The sequence below is a fragment of the Homarus americanus genome, unplaced genomic scaffold (genome assembly GCF_018991925.1).
Source record: "Homarus americanus isolate GMGI-L3 unplaced genomic scaffold, GMGI_Hamer_2.0 scaffold11794, whole genome shotgun sequence".
NCBI classification, from domain to species: domain Eukaryota; kingdom Metazoa; phylum Arthropoda; class Malacostraca; order Decapoda; family Nephropidae; genus Homarus; species Homarus americanus.
In genome coordinates this window covers 799,707-821,081 of record NW_024739301.1, presented here as the reverse complement: position 1 = coordinate 821,081, position 21,375 = coordinate 799,707, and the positions used below count along the sequence as shown (strand labels likewise).

Here is a 21,375-nt window from a genome sequence, read left to right as displayed (position 1 = left end):
AACATTTGTTCTTCCTGGCCACTGTACCTAACAGGTGAGAGAGGCGTGTGGTAGTGTGGGTGTGTCAGCTGTCACTCCTACACCTCGCTTTCCTTCTGTCGTCCCGTTGATGTTATGACTTGTTTATTGATGTCAGAAAAGCTTTTTATTGTACACACGCGGCCACTTGTACTATACACTACTTTACACATCTAAAATGTGTATCATTAAAAGTGGAATTATAGTATTATTGTGCGATGCTTACATTATATATATATATATACACACAAGTAAATCACTGTAGGTGCGCGTGATCCAGGTATATGCTGATAACCACAAGGAAAAAGAAAACACAGTTCAAGTTTCGTGTAATTCACATCTTCAGGTGAGTATATATATATATATATATATATATATATATATATATATATATATATATATATATATATATATATATATATATATATATATATATATATATATATATATATATATATATATATATATATATATATATATATATTCTAGCTCGAGTACCCGTCGTTGCCCGGGTTTTGTTTATGATGAAATATTGTTACCACACCAAACGTTAAGAACTGTGGTGTACACAGAGGTCCATTTTTAGGAAGAGTCGGCCCTGAGGGATGGACCCCTCCACCGGTTTAGACGTTCGTGAGCATTCTTGGAGCAAATGACATAAGCATACATAAAAATTTCAGTTCTATTTAGACACCCACTGGGGCTAAACCCCCAAATTCCACGTTCGTAACATTTTAACCACGATGCGTGACGCAGTTTAGTGATTCTCATAGGTGTTTACAATGATTGTTCCTCGTAAATGAAGACGTAAGTATGAATATACCTGGTTGACTTTCGGTAAAACACCACAATGTCCTGATGGGTTTATCTGGTGTCTGACTGTGCTGCCGGTAGTCAGTACGATAACTTCTAATTTGTTTTATCTGCTTTTTCACCATTTGTAGGTTTATTTGCCTAATATTTAATAGTGTTTGGTTTATATTATGAATGTTTTAATATATAGGTAATTTGGTAAATCGTAGGGATGGGTTAGAAGCTGTTTTTGATGTTTTGTAAGAGCTGGTGTGGCTGAGGTGTTACTACGTCTGGCAGGTCGGTATGGAGTGTTAAGAGTGATGAAAATGTCATCGTACTGTATTACTCCTCCCCCCCCCCCCCACCAAGAACAGCTCCCTAAAATTTCACATTCTGAACACTTTTGTAGTGCATGCGCATCTCCATACCAAATTTCAGATCTATCTTTACAACTGTAGCCATGCATACTGAATAGTCAGACGTACAGATAGGTACTGTGCTTTAACATGTTAGTTGGAAGCCAAAAAAACGAGATCCGATCAGTATGGGGAAGACTTTTTTTTCTGTGTCGGATTTGGATGAATTTTGTTGATGAATACAAATGAGTTTTGTGATGACCGATGGGGTGGAGGTGTACGTCTGGAAGCGCAGGGGTGGAGGTGTACGTCTGGCAGCGTGAGAAGGTGTCCGTCTGGCAGCGTGGGGAGAAGTTGTCCGTCTGGCAGCGCAGTGTGTGTGACAAGTAGTTACAAAGGGGCTTTACACACACACATATTACACGGGTCCCAAAATTGTTCACCTTTGTATTAAAAATATGTGTCTGTGTGTCTGTTCCAGTCATAGCTGCAAAACGGAAGCAGTTGGAGACATGAAACTTTACACAATCAATCTATACTCAACTCAATCTTGTATAAATAAAATTTTACATAATTAATGATACCAGTCAAGTGATTACCATAATAATCTATTTTTGACACTATTAACTCGTCACGTGACATTTGTTTACATCAGCAAACCACAACAACACGTACCATGTGCTCCCTCCGTCTCCCTCCCTCCATCCTTCCCTGCCTCCTTCCCTCCATCCTTCCCTGTCTCCCTCCCTCCATCCTTCCCTGTCTCCTTCCCTCCATCCTTCCCTGTCTCCTTCCCTCCATCCTTCCCTGCCTCCTTCCCTCCATCCTTCCCTGTCTCCCTCCCTCCATCCTTCCCTGTCTCCTTCCCTCCTTCCTTCCCTGTCTCCCTCCCTCCATCCTTCCCTGCCTCCTTCCCTCATCCTTCCCTGTCTCCCTCCCCCTCCTTCCTTCCCCTGTCTCCTCCCTCCATCCTTCCCTGTCTCCCTCCCTCCATCCTTCCCTGTCTCCCTCCCTCCTTCCTTCCCCTGCTCCCTTCCCTCCATCCTTCCTGTCTCCTCCCTCCTTCCTTCCCTGTCTCCTTCCCTCATCCCCTTCCCTGTCTCCTCCCTCCCTTCCCCTGTCTCCTTCCCCTCCATCCTTCCCTGTCTCCCCTCCCTCCTTCCTTCCTCGTCCCCTTCCTCCATCCTTCCCTGTCCCTCCCCTCCTCCCTTCCCTCCCCCTGTCTCCTTCCCCCCTCCATCCTTCCCTGTCTCCCTTCCCTCCATCCTTCCCTGTCTCCCTCCTCCTTTCCTTCCCTGTCTCCTCCCTCCATCCTTCCCTGTCTCCCTCCCTCCTTCCTTCCCTGTCTCCTTCCTCCATCCTTCCCTGCCCCCTCCTCCATCCTCCCTGCCCCCTCCCTCCTTCCTTCCCTGTCTCCTTCCTCCATCCTTCCCTGTCTCCCTCCCTCCTTCCTTCCCTGTCTCCTTCCCTCCATCCTTCCCCTGTCTCCCTCCCCTCCATCTTCCCTGTCTCCTCCCTCCCTCCATCCTTCCCCTGTCTCCCTCCCCTCCTTCCTTCCCTGTCTCCCCTCCATCCTCTCCCTGTCTCCCTCCTATCCTTCCCTGTCTCCCTCCCTCCTTCCTTCCCTGTCTCCTTCCTCCATCCTTCCCTGTCTCCCTCCCTCCTTCCTTCCCCTGTCTCCCTCCTCCTTCCACCCCCTCCCTTGGTTCCACGGCTTATGTTCTGACCCAAGAGGTTAATAGTTGGGAGTCGCTCTCGTTAAATGTGGACTAGCGTGATACTTCCGTTACTTAATGAGAAACTACACTGTACGTGACTTACTCTCTGCCTCCCCGTACCACTCCCTCCACAGGCACCAGGGGGGGGGGGGGGTTTGTAGGTCACGAGCATTCAACAGGAAGTCTTTTTAAGAATAGTTGATACCTCGTGTTGGTTGTTGTCAGGTAGGAAGTGTTTGTTGTTGTTGTGAGGCAAGAAATCTTGTTGTTGTATCTATATGAACAATAAAGATGTTCGTTTGACTATGATTGCTGATGTCTGCAAGAAATATCGAATTGCTCGTTACCGCCATTTACTTGAAAGAATATTGTCGAGGTTTGGTTAAATATTGAGGGCAATGCACTTTTCTTGGCTTTCTGTGACCCCGCCTTCAAGCTACGAAAAATGTACCAGGCACTAGTTTCACTTGACCTCTTATTCTAGTAACCACCATATTATTTACACTTGGGTTCGTTTTTCGGGTTCTTCAGCACTTTAGTCCCTCACAAGTAACAGGTGGTCCCTCGTGTAGTGATAAAAAGTCACTGTAGCGTCAGTATACAGTACTCCTAACAATCACGTCATGTTAAAATATTACTGTACCTATATATCTCCATAACAACCAATTCCACTGATAACTTTGTGTGTGTTGTCTGCCAGAAGTTTAAAATTGTTCATAAAGAATAAAAGAAAATATTTCCTATATGTGTAATAAGCAAGTCTGGTCCTCGAGAATGTCACTGTTTCATACTAAACACCAAATTACAAGAAAACTGACATACGGAGCTTACACAGGAAACCACCCAATTTTTTTTCGAACTTTCGACCAAAACTGTTATTCTCTCAGATGTTCTTCACGTGAGCAATAAACACAACAATGGACTTGAGCAAAACATAATTTATGCTGCACCAGTGAGTCCCACCATCCCATTGAGCCATCATTTTAGTGATCCAGGAAATGTTTCCTTGTCTGTGGGCTGCCAGTGTACTGTTCAGCTCCTACAGGTGCAACAACATCTTTATCACCGGCTAGAATGGCGAGTCCTTCAAAGTATCTTACGAGATCAGCTTACACCTGTGGCTTAAGATATGAACGACCACTAGCCAGTCCCTCCGATTTATCTAAATTACCTCTACGACAGCTTGGGGGTTGCCAGGCCTTTACGACAGCATGGGAGTTACCAGGCCTTTACGACAACCTGGGGGGTTACCAGGCCTTTACGACAACCTGGGAGTTACCAGGCCTTTACGACAACCTGGGAGGTTATCAGGTCTCTATGACAGCCTAGGGGGTTACCAGGCCTTTACGACAGCCTGGGGAAAAAGAAGTTTAGTGATATTTTTTTTTTTTAATTTTGTCCTGATAATTTGCTAAAAAATGGTCCTTTGACATTAGGAGGGTGTTGATAGCTCACACATATAACACAGTGTTGTACGGGTCTACTGCAGAACAAAGTGTACGTCATTAAAAAGCTGCCTAGGTAGCGAAAATATTGGTTAATAATGACTACTAAACATCATCACTTTTTACTAGCAGTGAGGCATGGTTGCCTACATGTATACCTGGTGCAGTGGCTGGAGCATTTCGTGAGATGTGGCAAAACTGTAGAATGTTTTCCTGACTTCCTTAGTCTGGCTACTACTGTATTGCGACGTTTCTTTCGGTCATTCCGGGAGTTTTCATACGATGTAATCAAAACAGAGTTGCCACATCTCACAAAATGCGCTAACTACTGTACCAGGTGTAAGTGCAGGCGATTGTACATTTTTTATTCACTTTTTTTACGATGCTCTTCTTGATATCTAGTTCCTTGGGTGATGGTGTGTCAGTCAGGCATAATAAGGGAAATAAAACACAGTCCTTTATAATTTTATTTATTGCGGGAAAAGTAAAGGTGTGTGTGTGTGTGTTTTATTTATGAGTGTTGATCATGAGTTGAAGGACCAGCGAGCCACTACCTTATTTACCTTATTACTGCTGTGGGAGGACGGTGCTGCTGTTCCGTGCTGCTGTGGTTGCTGATGTCGCTACTGTTTAAGATGGTGATACTGTTATTTATTGTCTCCTCTAATTACTGTTGTTGGCCAAGTTTGTGTTGTTGATAGTGACTGTAACTGTTTCTTTAGTAATTGTTATCACTGTCAGCAATGCTTTCCGGCTGACATCACTGTTATAATACCTTATCTACCTTACCTTATCTACCTTGCCTTATCTACCTTACCTTATTTACCTTACCTTACCTTACCATATCTACCTTACCTTATCTACCTTACCTTACCTTACCTTACCTTACCTTATCTTATCTACCTTACCTTATCTACCTTACCTTACCTTACCTTACCTTACCTTACCTTACTTTACCTTACCTACCTTGCCTTATCTACCTTACCTTACCTTACCTTACCTTACCTTACCTTACTTTACCTTACCTACCTTGCCTTATTTACCTTACCTTACCTTACCTTACCATATCTACCTTACCTTATCTACCTTACCTTACCTTACCTTACCTTACCTTACCTTACCATATCTACCTTACCTTATCTACCTTACCTTACCTTACCTTACCTACCTTGCCTTATCTACCTTACCTTACCTACCTTACCTTATCTTACCTCTGGAATATGGGGGACACACATCTAGAACATTCACTAGGTCTTAATGGGTCCTCTAGGGGCATTCACTCTGGGCATGAACTTAAGGGAGGTTAGGTTAGGTTAGGTTAGGTTAGGTTAGGTTTACTATGGGCATGAACTTAAGGGAGGCGTTTATCTTGGGAGTCAACCTGGGGGGGTGGGTTCAAGGACGAGCACCTGTAATATCCTCGAACGTCCAATCATAACACTACACCTTTGTTCATAATAACTATAACAATATAGCTTTGTTCAGAACATCATAATAAAGCTAAGTATTACATCATAACCCCAGCAGTTGTTGTAATGTTATTTATAATATTTTAGCTTATGTTACTACGCATAGCTTTTTAGCCTTCCTTGAAATAACCTTAGTTTAGTCGTCAGCTTCACGATGTTCATATTACTGTCTTTAATTTGTTCATTGTACCCGTTGTTCAGCTTTATATATAACTCTCCCACACCTTTGAACTTCTTAAGTGACAGTGTTACCATACCAAATGTTATAGCCCTTTTAGTATTGTCGCTGGTAACACTGTATATTCTAACATTCTGTAAAGCTTTTATCATCAGCCTCGTCAGCCTCATTGTTTGGTAATTAGTGTCTCTAACTACGCCATTTAAACGCTGACTTCATCACCCTATTAACTATTGTGTAGCATCTATGTTAAGTTTGTTCAACCGAGAGTAAGGAGGGTGGTTATTATCACCAGTAACTTTGTATAGTTCAGTTAGTTTGTTATTTCTTTGTTGTTTTAATTGTTGTGTGTGTGTGTGTGTGTGTGTGTGATTATTAATTTTACATACATACATACAATACAATAGACGGGTACATACAAATAGACAACTTATTTTTATAGATACATAATTATACAGTACAAGTAAGTATGGTGTAGTGTCCCGGATGTGAACGAGGGCTGACTGCTGTAATATATGGCTGGGATGGTCAACACACCACCCTTTTGGCGGACGAGCCAACCACCTAACATCGTCTACACATGCCAGCCACTCAAGGTTATGTCTTAATTATAATGACGAAAAGAAACCTGGGCTACCTCTTGTGGTGTGTGTGTGTGTGTGTGTGTGTGTGTGTGTGTGTGTGTGTGTGTGTGTGTGTGTGTGTGTGTGTGTGTGTGTGTGTGTGTGTGTGTGTGTGTGTGTGTGTGAGAGCTCCGGGTCCCAGACGAGGACCAGCTCACAGTACAGGTGTTCGGCTATAACTTCTTCAGGAACGTTAGGTCTGTTTAGGTACAGTCACATTTACGGAGTTCACTTTGCCGTTTACTGTACCATCTTACACCAACTAACCGAAGTACCTGTAGGGACCACCGTGAGCGTCCCGGTGGTCCGCGTCCCTCTACACGACTCACGCTACGCCCCCTTCACCAGTGTACAGTACACCCGACACTGGACGAGAAGGATGATCAAAGGTAAACCTTTTAACCTGACTTGTGATAGACTCCTGACCTGTGTCCCTAAGATGAGTTTGTGCTGCTCGGTCACAGTTGACAAAGATGCCGACTTCTGGCAGGAGACTATATTAAGGGAGACTGGCGTGAACAGGTACAGTACAGAACCTTACTATCACCAACACCTTGTTTACACAGCCCCGGAAGCCCGAGAAGTTCAAGAGTTATCAACAACACCCACGAGGCCACGGTCCAAACATTAGCATTGACTACACCATTGTTAGAGAAAGAGATCGTCATCATGTCCCCTCCAGACCATCAGGCGATAATCTTACCAGCTACGGACAGCAGCGAGATCCCACGGTAGTTGCCACAATCTGACCGGTGTCCCTTTTTCTTATAAATATTGACGATGGAGGCGTCTTTAAGAGCTTGGGGGATTTCCTCCTTTTCTCATACTGCATATTCTCAAGGAGAAAGTGGAGACGGCTGGTAAGCAGAGGTCCTCCTGCTTTTTTACACTTTGGCTGGGATTCCATCAGGCCTTGAGGCTTTGTTATTTTTCATCTGCTTGATGACAGTAGCACCCAGGGATGGAGGATAGCCGAGGTGGGTCAGCTCTGGATGCTGAGGGACCTGCTGGGTAGTCAGGACATCCACATCGGTGTTTCGGTTGAGCAGCGAATGGTAGTGCTCTTTCCTGCGCTGAAGGATGCCGTCTTCGTCTTTAATTAGAGTTACCGTCGGATGAGTGGAGGAGGGCTGCGCTTTGGTCCGAGACTGAGGGTTGTTTGTTCTGCCAGTCATTTAAAGCAGCACATTTATTATTGCCAAGTACATTGATTTCTGGTCATTTTCATCAAACCAGTCCTGGTGTATTATTTCGATCTGGCAGAGAGCCTCTTTGCAGGTTTTTGTCATGACAGTGTCGAGTATACCCCATTCGGCACTGGGATTTGGGTTGTTTGTTGTCGGGTTGTTTATCAGCCCATGTTCCAGCTGCTCTCTAAAAGCACGTGCTACAACTGGATCGTCCAAACGCTTTGCGTTAAAACCTTTTTTGGAGGCTTGTTGCCTTCGCCGTTTTAAGGCGACGTGAAGTAAGAATTTGGCTCTGACGAGCCGATGATCAGTGTTGCATTGGCCTGAGCCACGCATGGCTCGGGTGATGAGGACAACTCGGCGATCTCTTTCTCTGACAATAATGTAGTCAATGAGATACCAGCGTTTGGGTCGTGGGTGTTGCCACGAACCTGCCTGCCTGCCTAAACGAGGTATTGGTGACTGTGAAGTTGTGTGCAGCACACTTGATGAGGAGGAGTAGGTCATTGGGATTTCACTTGCCTTGTTCATTTTTCCCGATGGTTCCCTGCCAAATGTCAGCATCTCTGCCAACTCTGGCATTGAAGTCACCAAGGAGCACAACCTTATCTTCTCTGGGGATAGAGGTTACCACTCTGTCGAGGTCGGCGTACAATGCCTCCTTGATATCATCCTTTGCATCCAGTGTTGGGGCGTATGCACTGATGAAAAGGGCATGACGTGAGTGATTCAGTGAGACTGAGCGTCATGAGACACTCGTTGATCCCATGAGGTATTTCAGTTAGCCTGTGTAGGATGCGTTGGCAAATGGTAAAGCCAACTCCATAAATGCTGCTTCTCTCCACAGTAGGCTCACCCTTCCAGAAGAAGGTATGGCCAGACCCTCGTTCAGTGAGTCGACCCTCGTCTGGGAGCCGGGACTCACTAATGGCTGCTATGTCGATGTTATACCTAGTCAGCTCTTTTGCCACAAGGGCAGTTCTTCTTTCAGGACGCTCATTTGTGCCAGTATCCAGAAGGGACCTAGCATTCCACACACACACACACGCACACACGCGCTCGCAGTATAGGAGCCTCAGCTAGCTACACTCGGGTACACTTCTGACCAGTGGAGGAGCCTCAGTTAGCTACACTCGGGTACACTCTCATGACCAGTGAAGGAGCCTCAGTTAGCTACACTCAGGTACACTCTCATGACCAGTGAAGGAGCCTCAGTTAGCTACACTCACACCTCATGACCAGTGAAGGAGCCTCAAGCTACACTCGGGCACACTCATGACCAGTGAAGGAGCCTCAGTTAGCTACACTGGGTACACTCTCATGACCAGGAGGAGCCTCAGTTAGCTACACTCAGGTACACCCATGACCAATGGAGGAGCCTGTTAGCTACACTCAGGTACACTCTCATGACCAGTGGGAGCCTCAGTTAGCTACACTCGGGTACACTCTCATGACCAGTGACGGAGCCTCAGTTAGCTACACTCGGGTACACTCTCATGACCAGTGGAGGAGCCTCAGTTAGCTACACTCAGGTACACCCATGACCAATGAAGGAGCCTCAGTTAGCTACACCTGGGTACACCTCATGACCAGTGAAGGAGCCTCAGTTAGCTACACTCTGCACACTCATGACCAGTGAAGGAGCCTCCAGTTAGCTACACTCAGGTACACTCTCATGACCAGTGAAGGAGCCTCAGTTAGCTACACTCAGGTACACCCATGACCAGTGAAGGAGCCTCAGTTAGCTACACTCAGGTACACCTATACCAAACCACATGACCAGTGGAGGAGCCTAGTTAGCTACACTCAGGTACACACCCATGACCAATGGAGGAGCCTCAGTTAGCTACACTCAGGTACACTCTCATGACCAGTGAAGGAGCCTCAGTTAGCTCACTCGGTACACCTCTCATGACCAGTGAAGGAGCCTCAGTTAGCTACACTCGGGTACACTCTCATGACCAGTGGAGGAGCCTCAGTTAGCTACACTCAGGTACACCCATGACCAGTGAAGGAGCCCCAGTTAGCTACACTCCAGGTACACTCATGACCAGTGAAGGAGCCTCAGTTAGCTACACTGGGTACACTCTCATGACCAGTGAAGGAGCCTCATAGCTACACCTTCACACTCTCATGACCAGTGAAGGAGCCTCAGTTAGCTACACTCAGGTACACCCATGACCAATGGAGGAGCCTCAGTTAGCTACACCCAGGTATACCCATGACCACTGAGGAGCCAATTAGGCTACACCAGGTACTCACATGACCAGTGGAGGAGCCTCAGTTAGCTACACTCAGGTATACTTATGACCAGTGGAGGAGCCTCAGTTAGCTACACACGGGTACACTCTCATGACCAGTGAAGGAGCCCAGTTAGCTACACCAGGACACACCTCATGACCAGTGGAGGAGCCTCAGTTAGCTACACTCAGGCACTCTCATGACCAGTAGCTCAGAGTAAAGGAGCCTAGTAGCTACACTCAGGTACACTCTCATGACCAGTTAAGGAGCCTCAGTTAGCTACACTCAGGTACACCTCATGACCAGTGGAGGAGCCTCAGTTAGCTACACTCAGGTACACTCTCATGACCAGTGAAGGAGCCTCAGTTAGCTACACTCACCAGTTAGCTACACTCTACACATGACCAGTGAAGGAGCCTCAGTTAGCTACACTCAGGCACTCTCATGACCAGTGGAGGAGCCTCAGTTAGCTACACTCAGGTACACTCTCATGACCAGTGGAGGAGCCTCAGTTAGCTACACCAGGTGACACCCATGACCAGTGGAGGAGCCTCAGTTAGCTACACTCATACACTCTCATGACCAGTGAAGGCCTCAGTTAGCTACACTCACACCTCATGACCAGTGAGGAGCCTAGCCACCGGGTACACCTCATGACCAGTGAAGGAGCCTCAGTTAGCTACACTCGTAATCACATGACCAGTGGAGGAGCCTCAGTTAGCTACACTCAGGTACACTCTCATGACCAGTGGAGGAGCCTCAGTTAGCTACACTCAGGTACACTCCTGACCAGTGGAGGAGCCTCAGTTAGCTACACTCACACCCTGACCAGTGGAGGAGCTCAGTGCTCCACACCAGGCACCCATGACCAGTGGAGGACCTCAGTTAGCTACACTCGGGCACACCCTGACCAGTGGAGGAGCCTCAGCACACACCTGGGTACACTCTCATGACCAGTGAGGAGCCCCAGTTAGCTACACTGGTACACTCCTGACCAATGGAGAGCCTCAGTTACTACACCGGGTACTACATGACCAGTGGAGGAGCCTCAATTAGCTACACTGGGCATACCTGACCAGTGGAGGAGCCTCAGTTAGCTACACTGGTACACCCATGACCAGTGGAGGAGCCTCAGTTAGCTACACCAGGTACACTCTCATGACCAGTGGAGGAGCCTCAGTTAGCTACACTCGGTACACTCCTGACCAGTGGAGGAGCCAGCTAGCTACACTCGGGTACTCACATGACCAGTGGAGGAGGCCTCAGTTAGCTACACCTGGGTACTCACATGACCAGTGGAGGAGCCTCAGTTAGCTACACGGTACTCACATGACCAGTGGAGGAGCCTCAGTTAGCTACACTCGGGTACACCTCATGACCAGTGGAGGAGCCCAGTTAGCTACACTCGTACACTCCTGACCAGTGGAGGAGCCTCAGCTAGCTACACTCGGGTACACTCCTGACCAGTGGAGGAGCCTCAGTTAGCCACACTCGGGTAAGGAAGGAAGAACACCTAACAATATAATAAATGAAGGACGTGGTTTGTTTGCCAAAGTTTATTGCATGGAAATTCAAGCCATGTGTTAGTGTGTGCTGGACAGTAGGGAAGGTTCATCTTGCGAGAGACCCGGGAATAGTGGTGATGAAAATATCGATAGTTCTTCTTGTACTTGTTGATGTTGTTGGAAGTGTGTGTGTGTGTGTGTGTGTGTGTGTGTGTGTGTGTGTGTGTGTGTGTGTGTGTGTGTGGGTGTGTGTGTGTGTGTGTGTCTCCGTCCACTGGTTTTCGCGTCGGGGCTACTACGGGCGGCTCACACCCGCTGCAGTCACTATCTTGACTCGAGCGAAGAACGATGTGTTTTGTGGGAAGACTGCTGAAGGTGCCGAGAGAGAGCCCAGGGAACTCCTCCTCTGGGTGTTCTTGAAAGAGTAAATAAAGGGAGTCCTTAGCGGCATTCACGAATGTTCTTTTTTAGATGCGTTCCTTAGTGAGACCAAGTTCCGTCAGTGTGGTGTGGCGCTGCTCCTGCCGCTAGAACTGGCTGATACACACTCTGTACGTGTCCATCTGTGGGGGGAGAGGTGTGAGGCTGTTACGGTCTGGCACAGTGTGTTGATGTGTCGGTATAGAGAGAGGCAACGCAACCATTACTTGGGGATTAATGTAATTTTATCATATGTTGATGTGAAGAGAGAATGACACCTACAGTATACAACAATCCTTCAGTGACACACACACACACACACACACACACACACACACACACACATACACACACACACACTTACTAAGCCGCTCAGCTCCATCAGGCAGGAGATCATGGGCAGGAGCTGGTCGTCGGGGATGCCCAGGAGTCGTAAGAGGTTTTCGGGTCGTCCGTGATGGCGCCCCCGTGATCGTCCGTATTGGCGGCTCCATGATTGTCTGCGGAATCGTCGGCTGCCTCGTCCGAGTCCATGTGGCCCGCGTCCTCCCCCAAACACTGCGTCACGACCACGATACATTACACCAGTCGTTCTGATAGTCACGACCCCTACAGTCTTAAACAGTTTTTATCTACATTTCCTCTTGTTTAACTTTGAAGGATTGAAGGAGGATGGTTTAACTCCTGGGATTAAGGGACAATGGTTTAAATATTTGAGGGACTGAAAGACGATGGTTTAACTCCTGAGGTAGTGAGGTATTTTTAGTAGAGTGTTTAAGACGTCATCAGAGTTAGTGATGTACGAGTACTTAACACACAACCAATTATATTAAGTACTGTATATATCATTATAATAATATAATAATGGATACCCGGTGCAAGGGCCACCTAGGCGTGAATTTTTTTAAGGTATAGAAGCTGTCGGCAACACAACAACCACACCCTGAGTTAATGAGTTGCAAGACCCAGTGTCAAGGAATAGTCCGAGAAGACCGGACAACTCGCCAACTGCACTGGCTAACCATTACCCCAGAACACGGGGTAATGGTGTGGTGGGTGGGTGGGGGGGTATCTAGCCATTAGGTAAATAAGATAAGATAGTAGAGCAATATGGACGTATACTTACAGTTTCCTTCGGAGCTGGTGGTGGATAGAAACGAATCCGGGAGGGTGATGTTAATTTGGAGATTGGAGGCACAGAGAGTTATGTTCTCTTTCGTCTCGATTTTGAAGGCTGTTATATTTGAAGGTAATTCCTGCTTCAGTTCTTTAAGGCAAGTCATTTGGTTATTTAGACAGATCGATGTATCATTTAATTGGCACTCCTCCAGCGCTGGTGACGAAGAGGAGGGAGGAGAAGGTATTGTTAGTACAGGTATTTTAGTTTGTTTAAGGATGTGTACAGTATCAAGTAATCTAGCCTATCTTACTACTAACACACTCTTCTTCCTTGATCATCACCAACACTCTTCTTCCTTGATCATCACTAACACTCTTCTTCCTTGATCATCACCAACACACTCTTCTTCCTTGATCATCACTAACACTCTCCTTCCTTGATCATCACTAACACACTCTCCTTCCTTGATCATCACTAACACTCTCCTTCCTTGATCATCACTAACACACTCTCCTTCCTTGATCATCACTAACACACTCTTCTTCCTTGATCATCACTAACACACTCTTCTTCCTTGATCATCACTAACACACTCTTCTTCCTTGATCATCACTAACACTCTCCTTCCTTGATCATCACTAACACACTCTTCTTCCTTGATCATCACTAACACACTCTCCTTCCTTGATCATCACTAACACTCTCCTTCCTAGTCATCACTAACACACTCTTCCTTGATCATCACTAACTTTACTCTTCCTCCTTGATCATCACTAACACACTCTCCTTCCTTGATCATCACTAACACTCTCCTTCCTTGATCATCACTAACACACTCTCCTTCCTTGATCATCACTAACACACTCTTCTTCCTTGATCATCACTAACACCTCTTCTTCCTTGATCATCACTAACACTCTCCTTCCTTGATCATCACTAACACACTCTTCCTTGGATCATCACTAACACACTCTCCTTCCTTGATCACTACTAACACATTCTCCTTCCTTGATCATCACTAACACACTCTTCTTCCTTGATCATCACTAACACTCTCTTCCTTGATCATCACTAACACTCTCCTTCCTTGATCATCACACACCTCTCCTTCCTTGATCATCAAAAACACTCTCTTCTTCCTGATCATCACTAACACACTCTCCTTCCTTGATCATCACTAACACCTCTTCTTCCTTCATTACCATTATCACACTCACCACTCACACACTCCTCATGTCCCTACACTACATCAATACTTACTCAAATTTGTAATGATTTCTATTTTGTTCCTAAAGGAACCGCCACATTGAGCACCCTCACGATGCAGGTGGCGGTGGGCGTGTATAGACAGCACTAGCAGCGTCACCGTCAGGAACACAGAAATCAACACCTTCATGCTGCAGGCTTAGAGCACACTGGGGGAAGAGGGAGGGGGTTGTGAGTTATGTAGAGGAGCACTGATGTATGTTATGTATGTATGTCAATGGGTGGTAAGGGGGTAGATCTCATTTTACGGGGCAGAATTAGGGTTAGTTTTCAGAGCTTACCTGCTGGAGCGGCAGAGTTCACGGTGAGGTTAGAGATTCACCTGTAGAAGGATAGGACACTCGAGGCCGTTAACTGTGGTGGTGCAGGCCAGAGTGTGTGTGTGTGTGTGTGTGTGTGTGGGGTCCCCGGAGACCTCATATATATATACACCTCTCTGGTGTCCGGTTGGTACATTATGCCGTCATCCCGGCTACGCCGATGACTGGTAAAATCTCGTTCAAACAGCATTTGTGTCCAGTATATAGCCGGAAGTGTGTGTGTGTGTGTGTGTGTGGTGTGTGTGTGTGTGTGTGTGTGTTGTCCCAACCTAGGATCTGCCTTAATTGTATTACCGTCTATACGTCATGTACAGCGCAGCAAACTTTTCACATGTGTTGATTTCCGGGATTTATTGTTATATGGCATGAACTGACGGAATAAACTCTGCTCTGTCATCAACGTAAATTGAGGTTGTTAAAGAATGACGTAAGCTGTGTCTTCTGCCTGACTGTCGGTAACACTTCAGCTGGTGTGTGTGTGTGTGGTTCATCAATAATAATAATAATAATAATAATAATAATAATAATAATAATAATAATAATAATAATAAGCGGTTCATTAATAGCATGGCAGCCAAAAGGCTGAAAATATACAGTTACATAATTGGGGAATGAGTGAGTCACTTGATTGACAAATAATATACAAGTAACACAAGTGATACAAATATGATGTATAATAATAAGGTGGAGAGGTTATACTACAGGGCATTTCAACATAGTGGCAGTACCAAAATGTAAGATTGACTGGGTGAAATACACTGGTTGACTGCGAGTTGTTGATAATTTTTACAATGGTTGGGACTAGGCTGTTCTTGTAGCGATCAGTACGTGCTTGTATGGCCTGGATGCGGTTAGGTGTCGAACAGCAATTCAAGAGCGAGGGATCTCGGGTGAAAGCAAGAGCCGGTGTCGAGGATGGTGCAGAAGCTTTTCCCCTAATTTGCAGATGAGGTCGTGGTGATGGTCAGAGAGAGCCGAGAGGGTCAGTGTGTTGAGCGCTTCTTGATGTGTGGAGAGAAGGGAGAGAATAATCTTGTACGCCCCTTTTTGCACCCTTTTTAGCCTGTGGGCATTTACGGAGGAGACCAGGTAAGAGGAAATAGGTGAGCTTGGGAAGTATGAATGTTGAGTAAACACTGAGGAGCTTCGGGCGCAGGAACCTGAGGGACTTGAGTCGGCGGAGGAGGTGTAGACGAAAAATTGACAGCTGTACTGACGTGTGGTTTCCAATTTAATTTGGCATCTGCAGACGCCGATGATTTGGAAGAAGGCCCCAATGGGAGTGTGTGTGTGTGTGTGTGTGTAATAATAATAATAATATAATTATAATAATAAATAATAATTAACGGTTTATTGAAAGAGCTGCGCTTGTTAATAATGGGTTTCGAAATAAATAATATACAAATAACATAAGTGATACAAATAAGATATACAATAACTAGATGGGGAATAGTCAAGGGCATTTCAACATAGAAGAAGTAGTATACTGGGAGATAATCACTGGTTTATTAAAAGTTATTGATTATTTTTACATATGGTATTGGGCTGTTCTTCATATCGTCGCATGCATGGGCTGGATGTTGTGGTGTCGAACAGCAATTCTCGGGCTAGGGATCTCAGGTGGTAGTAGGAGCGGTGTCGAGGATGGTACAGAAGCTTTTACCAAATTTGCAGATGAGGTCGTGGTGATGGTCAGTGAGAGTCGAAAGGGTCAGTGTGTTGAGCGCTTCTTGATACGTGGAGTAGGAAGGGGAGAGAATAATCTTGCATGCCCTCTTTTGCACTTTTTCTAGGTGTTTACGTTGTGTGGCATTTAGGGAGGAAGACCAGATAGGGGAGGCATAGGTGAGCTTGGGAAGTATGAATGTTGAGTAAACACTGAGGAGTTCGGGTGCAGGAACTCCGAGGGACTTGAGTCGGCGGAGGAGGTGGAGACGGAAACTGGAGGATTTGACAACTTCACTGACGTGTGGTTTCCAATTTAGTTTGTTGTCTATGGTGACGCCGAGGAGCTTCGTGGAATCTACAACCTGGAGTGTGTTCGGACCTAAAGTTATGGAAGGAGGTGGGACAATGTCGGAGGAGAGGTTGAAGTGCATAGCCATGGTCTTGGTATGGTTGATGGTGACATGGTTGTTGATGGCCCAGTTTTGGAGAGTGTTCAATAAATCCTGAAGGGCGGTATAGTCGGGAGCAGAATTGTTGACGCTGATCCCAATAGTGTTGTCGTCGACATATTTCCAGCGAGCAGGGGTTTCTCTTAGGGCATCATTGATTAGCATAAGGAAGCAGAGTGGTCCCATCTTGGTGCCTTGGGGGACGCCACAGGTGAGTGACTGAAAGGTGGAGACAGCCCCTCGGAAGCGTACAGCTTGGCGTCGGTCACTGAGGAAGTCTGTAAGCCATGGTATAAGACTTCTCCGAAGCCCGAGGTCAATAGCTTTGTTGATGATTATATTGTGGTCGACTTGGTCGAATGCTTTAGTGAAATCAATGAAGGCGACAGCTACAGACGTTTTGCGTTTCTCGAGATGGCGGTATATGTAATCGAGAAAGCTGACAAGACAGTGAGTGGTGGAGGAAGTTTTCATATTGCCATATCCTGTCTTCTACTGTCATATCCTTACCTTCTCCCATATCCTGTCTTCTACTGTCATATCCTTGTCTTCTTCCATTATATCCCTGTCTTCTTCTGTCATATCCTTGACTTCTAATGTCATATCCTTGTCTTCAAATGTCATATCCCTGGTTTTCTTCTGTCATATCCTTGTCTTCTACTGTCATATCCTTGTCTTCTTAGTGTGTGTGTGTGTGTGTGTGTGTGTGTGTGTGTGTGTGTGTGTGTGCGTGTTTTTGTTTGTTTTAAGTATAAGGCGTCCCACATACCATGACACCATAGACTCAGGCTATATTGTATATATTGTTAGGAATGGTTGAAAATGCATCAGATTGTAACAAAAAATAATTATTGTTCTATGGAAATTCAATAAACATTTGGTTGCAATTTGATCTATTTTCAACCATCCTAACAACATCATACAGTGAGACAACCTGTACCTGTGTACGGAAGCTTCGGTATCGCTACAAGTTTTGAAGTGAAATAATAATTGGAGGATATGAAAAAAGGTGACAAGGATAATAGAAGATGACAGATATGACAGTAGAAGACAGGGTATGAGAGAAGATAAGGATATGGCAGAAGAGAGGATATGACAGTAGAAGATAGGATATGACAGTAGAAGACAGGATATGACAGAAGGTAAGTATATGATAGTAGAAGACAAGGGTATGACAGTAGAAGACAGGGATATGACAGAAGATAAGGATATGATAGTAGAAGACAGGATATGACAGAAGAAGACAATAATATGACAGTAGAAGACAAGGATATGACAGAAGAAAAACAGGGATATGACATTTGAAGACAAGGATATGACAGTAGAAGACGAGGATATGACAGAAGAAGACAGGGATATGAGAGAAGGTAAGGATATGACAGTAGACGACAGGGATATGAAAGAAGAAGACATGGATATGGCAAGAAGACAGGATATGACAGTAGAAGACAAGGATATGAGAGAAGGTAAGGATATGACAGTAGAGGACAGGATATGACAGTAGACGACAGGGATATGAAAGAAGAAGACAGGGATATGACAGGAAGACAGGATATGACAGTAGACGACAAGGATATGAAAGAAGAAGACAGGGATATGACAGGAAGACAGGATATGACAGTAGAAGACAAGGATATTTAAGAAGAAGTCAGGGATATGACAGGAAGACAGGATATGACAGTAGACGACAAGGATATGAAAGAAGATGACAAGGATATGACAGGAAGACAGGATATGACAGTAGAAGACAATAATTTGATAGAAAAAGACAAGCATATGACAGTAGAAGACAAGGATATGACAGAAGACAGGATATGACAGTAGAAGACAGATATGACAGTGGACGACAAGGATATGACAGAAGAAGACAGGATATGACAGGTGTTTCATGCCTATTATGGTATACAAGAGGAGGAAGTTGACTCCCGTCGATTGTCTCTCTCTCTCTCTCTCTCTCTCTCTCTCTCTCTCTCGTTTACCTTTGCTCACCTGTATTCATGTTCGCCAGACTTGTTATTTTTTTGTATTTTTCATTTATTTATTTATTTTTACTGATTATGGTTGTTGACAAAACGTTCTCACTATTTTGGGTCAACATTGGAGAAATAATAATAATAATAATAATAATAATAATAATAATAATAATAATAATAATAATATAAACAGTCAAGTAAATATTATTGTGTTGTTAATGACGTTACCTTAATCACGGGCTTGATGAATGACTAATACACCTGTTTCTTACTCTTTTAGGTGAGTATTAGCGCGACTGTTGACTGGTAACTGTGAGTAATGAGTGGTTATGTTGTTGTTCATGATCACCGGGTTAAGGTAAGTGTTCTTCGTTGTGTTCTGTTGTGGTGAGATGACTTTGTTACAACTCTTAAGGTAAAACGAATATAAGAACAAGAACTGTGATTGGAATTGGAAAAAAAAGTCAATTGAGATGTAACATGTCTTCGTTTAGTAACCAATGTGTCTTGGTACATTCACCTATACAAACCTTGTCTCCTCTCTTCCTGAACCACGAACCCGGGGATTCAGATTCGTGAACCCGAAGCAGTAGACTGATACATTAATATCCTTATATATGCTTCGGATTCATGACTCACAGTCTCGGGGTTCGTGGTTCAGCAGGAGAGGCGACAGGACTTGTGTGGGTGACTGTGCTGTATACATTGAGTTAAGGCGGTTCTGTGGGAGTTTTGTTTACTGTACGAGAGGCTGTTGGTGTGTTACAGAGCGTGATGTATGTTGCTACACGTCTTCCCTTGTATAATGTTATATAGCTCATGATGACAATGGGTATGTTTGGGTTATTTGGTGTGTGTGTGTGTGTGTGTGTGTGTGTGTGTGTGTGACATTTTCTGAAATATTTTGAGTAATTTTTTTTTTACTGTTTCATTGGCGTGGCGAGACAGCAGCCGTAGCCTCTGCCAGTGTGTGTATGTATCAATAAAACACTCGTATGGTTCAATAGTTGACATTTTATTTCAAAGAAGTTATTGTGATGTATATGAAACCGATAAAATGAAAGTCAAAACGAAGTGTAACTAAAATTTAAAGTCTTGTCGATTACTTTCGCCAAGTTTCAATAAAACTAAATGCACCGTTACCACCAGGACCTCTAATGGTACACAGTAAACACAGCAAAACACAGGTCAGTCTTCACGAGAGGTCAGGAGGTAGCTCAGGGTGGTCAGGTGGTGGCTAATGTTGACACCTCACCAGTTGGGGGCACTGTCTATCCCAGGTGTCCTGAGAGACGGTGCTGGTGTTGCCTTCACTAATGCTGTGACGTCACCACGTTGTTGCTACAAGTATGACGTCACGAGGTGTGGGCGTCTGGACTTATATGGAGACGACGTTGATGCATGACTTTATTAAGCACTTAAACATATCCTGGTCAAGAGAAGAGTTAGTGTGCGTTAGTCACGGATTGTTGTACATCAGTAATTGGTTGACATTTAACATAGTATATTACAACAAACCGTTTGACAATGAGTGAAATTATAAATATATTCGTTGACTCATGAAACTAAATCACGTTTAAGATGGCTCTCTACCTTACCGGCATTACGTTATTAGCAAAGCAGTTGTCGAATCGATCAAGTACTTCTGTCTTTACTTCCGTGTTGTTGATGCCCTCGAGGTGTGAGTGAAGATGCTGAAAGACAAACACACGGGACATGTTAACCAATGGAGTATATTCAGCGGACTTCAGATACATTCTCACTGTTGCCTGACATAATGTGGTCAAAAAGAGCTGATGAACGACAACAAAGGCTGGGGTAGGTGGGTGGGGAGGGGTAGAGAGGGCAGTTTCACTCACCGGTTTCATACAAGTCTTCATGGTGATGTGGTCGTCAGGGGTCATGGTGGCGTGGTGAGGACAACCTGTAAGGTGAGGGTGAGGCAGTCATTATGGCAAACAATAATAGATCACTTTATTTCCCTTAAGATTTTGTCTCCCCTAATAGACTTTATCTCCCCTAATAGACTATATATCTCCCCTAATAGACTACCTCTCTTAAAAAACACATCAAATACCGATATATGAAGCCACCAGGAGAACATACACTGATAACAAAGATACCAGTAGAAATAGATTAGGTCCCAACACAAACACTTTGGGAACGCCACTTTTATTTAGACAAACGATTTTTATTAATTTTTTTCACCTCAAAGGGGAAGCCCCGAACACAAGGGGTTAATTAAGGACATACATACCTTTAAGTTTGGACATACAAATCTCCATGTGCTGGTGCATCGCCTCGTTAGGGCGGAGCAGCTGGTGGCATTTATCTGAGCGAGTCTGGCAGTCCGGTACCTCTAGACTCAGACACACGTCCCACTCTACAACAGTGATTAGATTATGGTTAATGTTAACACACACACACACACACGCACACACGCACACACACACACACACACACACACACACACAAGATAAACTAAGAACATAAATAAATTATAATAATTAAAAAAAATTTACATGGAAAATGAATTATTAAATTATAAGACGACTACCTACATATAACCTCTCTCTCTACTCACTCATCATAGGCTGGCCCCTTGCTTTAGAGCCATGGCC

At 44.8% G+C, this 21,375-nt stretch overlaps 3 protein-coding genes across 3 annotated transcripts in view; 1 reads left to right on the top strand and 2 right to left on the bottom strand.

Annotated features, from left to right (window-relative positions):
• LOC121874510 (low-density lipoprotein receptor-related protein 4-like) overlaps positions 1 to 21,375 on the top strand; it is a 108,499-nt gene that overhangs the window by 24,008 nt on the left and 63,116 nt on the right. The window lies entirely within an intron of this gene.
• On the bottom strand, positions 11,575 to 14,766 carry LOC121874486. The gene is made up of 5 exons (XM_042378624.1): positions 14,626 to 14,766; positions 14,339 to 14,493; positions 13,085 to 13,291; positions 12,323 to 12,516; positions 11,575 to 12,101 (listed from the first exon to the last, which is right to left on the bottom strand). The coding sequence occupies exons 2-5, from the start codon at positions 14,472 to 14,474 to the stop codon at positions 12,066 to 12,068; spliced, it is 573 nt and encodes a 190-aa protein (XP_042234558.1). The 5' UTR covers positions 14,475 to 14,493; positions 14,626 to 14,766; the 3' UTR covers positions 11,575 to 12,065.
• LOC121874490 lies at positions 19,751 to 21,360 on the bottom strand. Its single transcript, XM_042378630.1, has 5 exons — positions 21,339 to 21,360; positions 21,012 to 21,137; positions 20,614 to 20,678; positions 20,353 to 20,448; positions 19,751 to 20,183 (listed from the first exon to the last, which is right to left on the bottom strand). Exons 1-5 carry the CDS (start codon positions 21,343 to 21,345, stop codon positions 20,133 to 20,135), a joined length of 345 nt encoding a protein of 114 aa, XP_042234564.1. The 5' UTR covers positions 21,346 to 21,360; the 3' UTR covers positions 19,751 to 20,132.

Excerpts from the sequence above, each read along its gene's own strand:
- LOC121874490 (XM_042378630.1), bottom strand. Across the intron at positions 20,449-20,613 it reads TGAAGACTTGTATGAAACCG|CATCTTCACTCACACCTCGA; the intron begins GTGAGTGAAACT and ends TTTGTCTTTCAG. Across the intron at positions 20,184-20,352 it reads TTGCTAATAACGTAATGCCG|GATATGTTTAAGTGCTTAAT; the intron begins GTAAGGTAGAGA and ends TCTCTTGACCAG.
- LOC121874486 (XM_042378624.1), bottom strand. The coding sequence starts at position 14,474 with ATGAAGGTGTTGATTTCTGTGTTCCTGACGGTGACGCTGCTAGTGCTG. Across the intron at positions 13,292-14,338 it reads AGAAATCATTACAAATTTGA|CGCTGGAGGAGTGCCAATTA; the intron begins GTAAGTATTGAT and ends CTTCGTCACCAG. Across the intron at positions 12,517-13,084 it reads CACCAGCTCCGAAGGAAACT|TGTTTGGGGGAGGACGCGGG; the intron begins GTAAGTATACGT and ends GTCGTGACGCAG.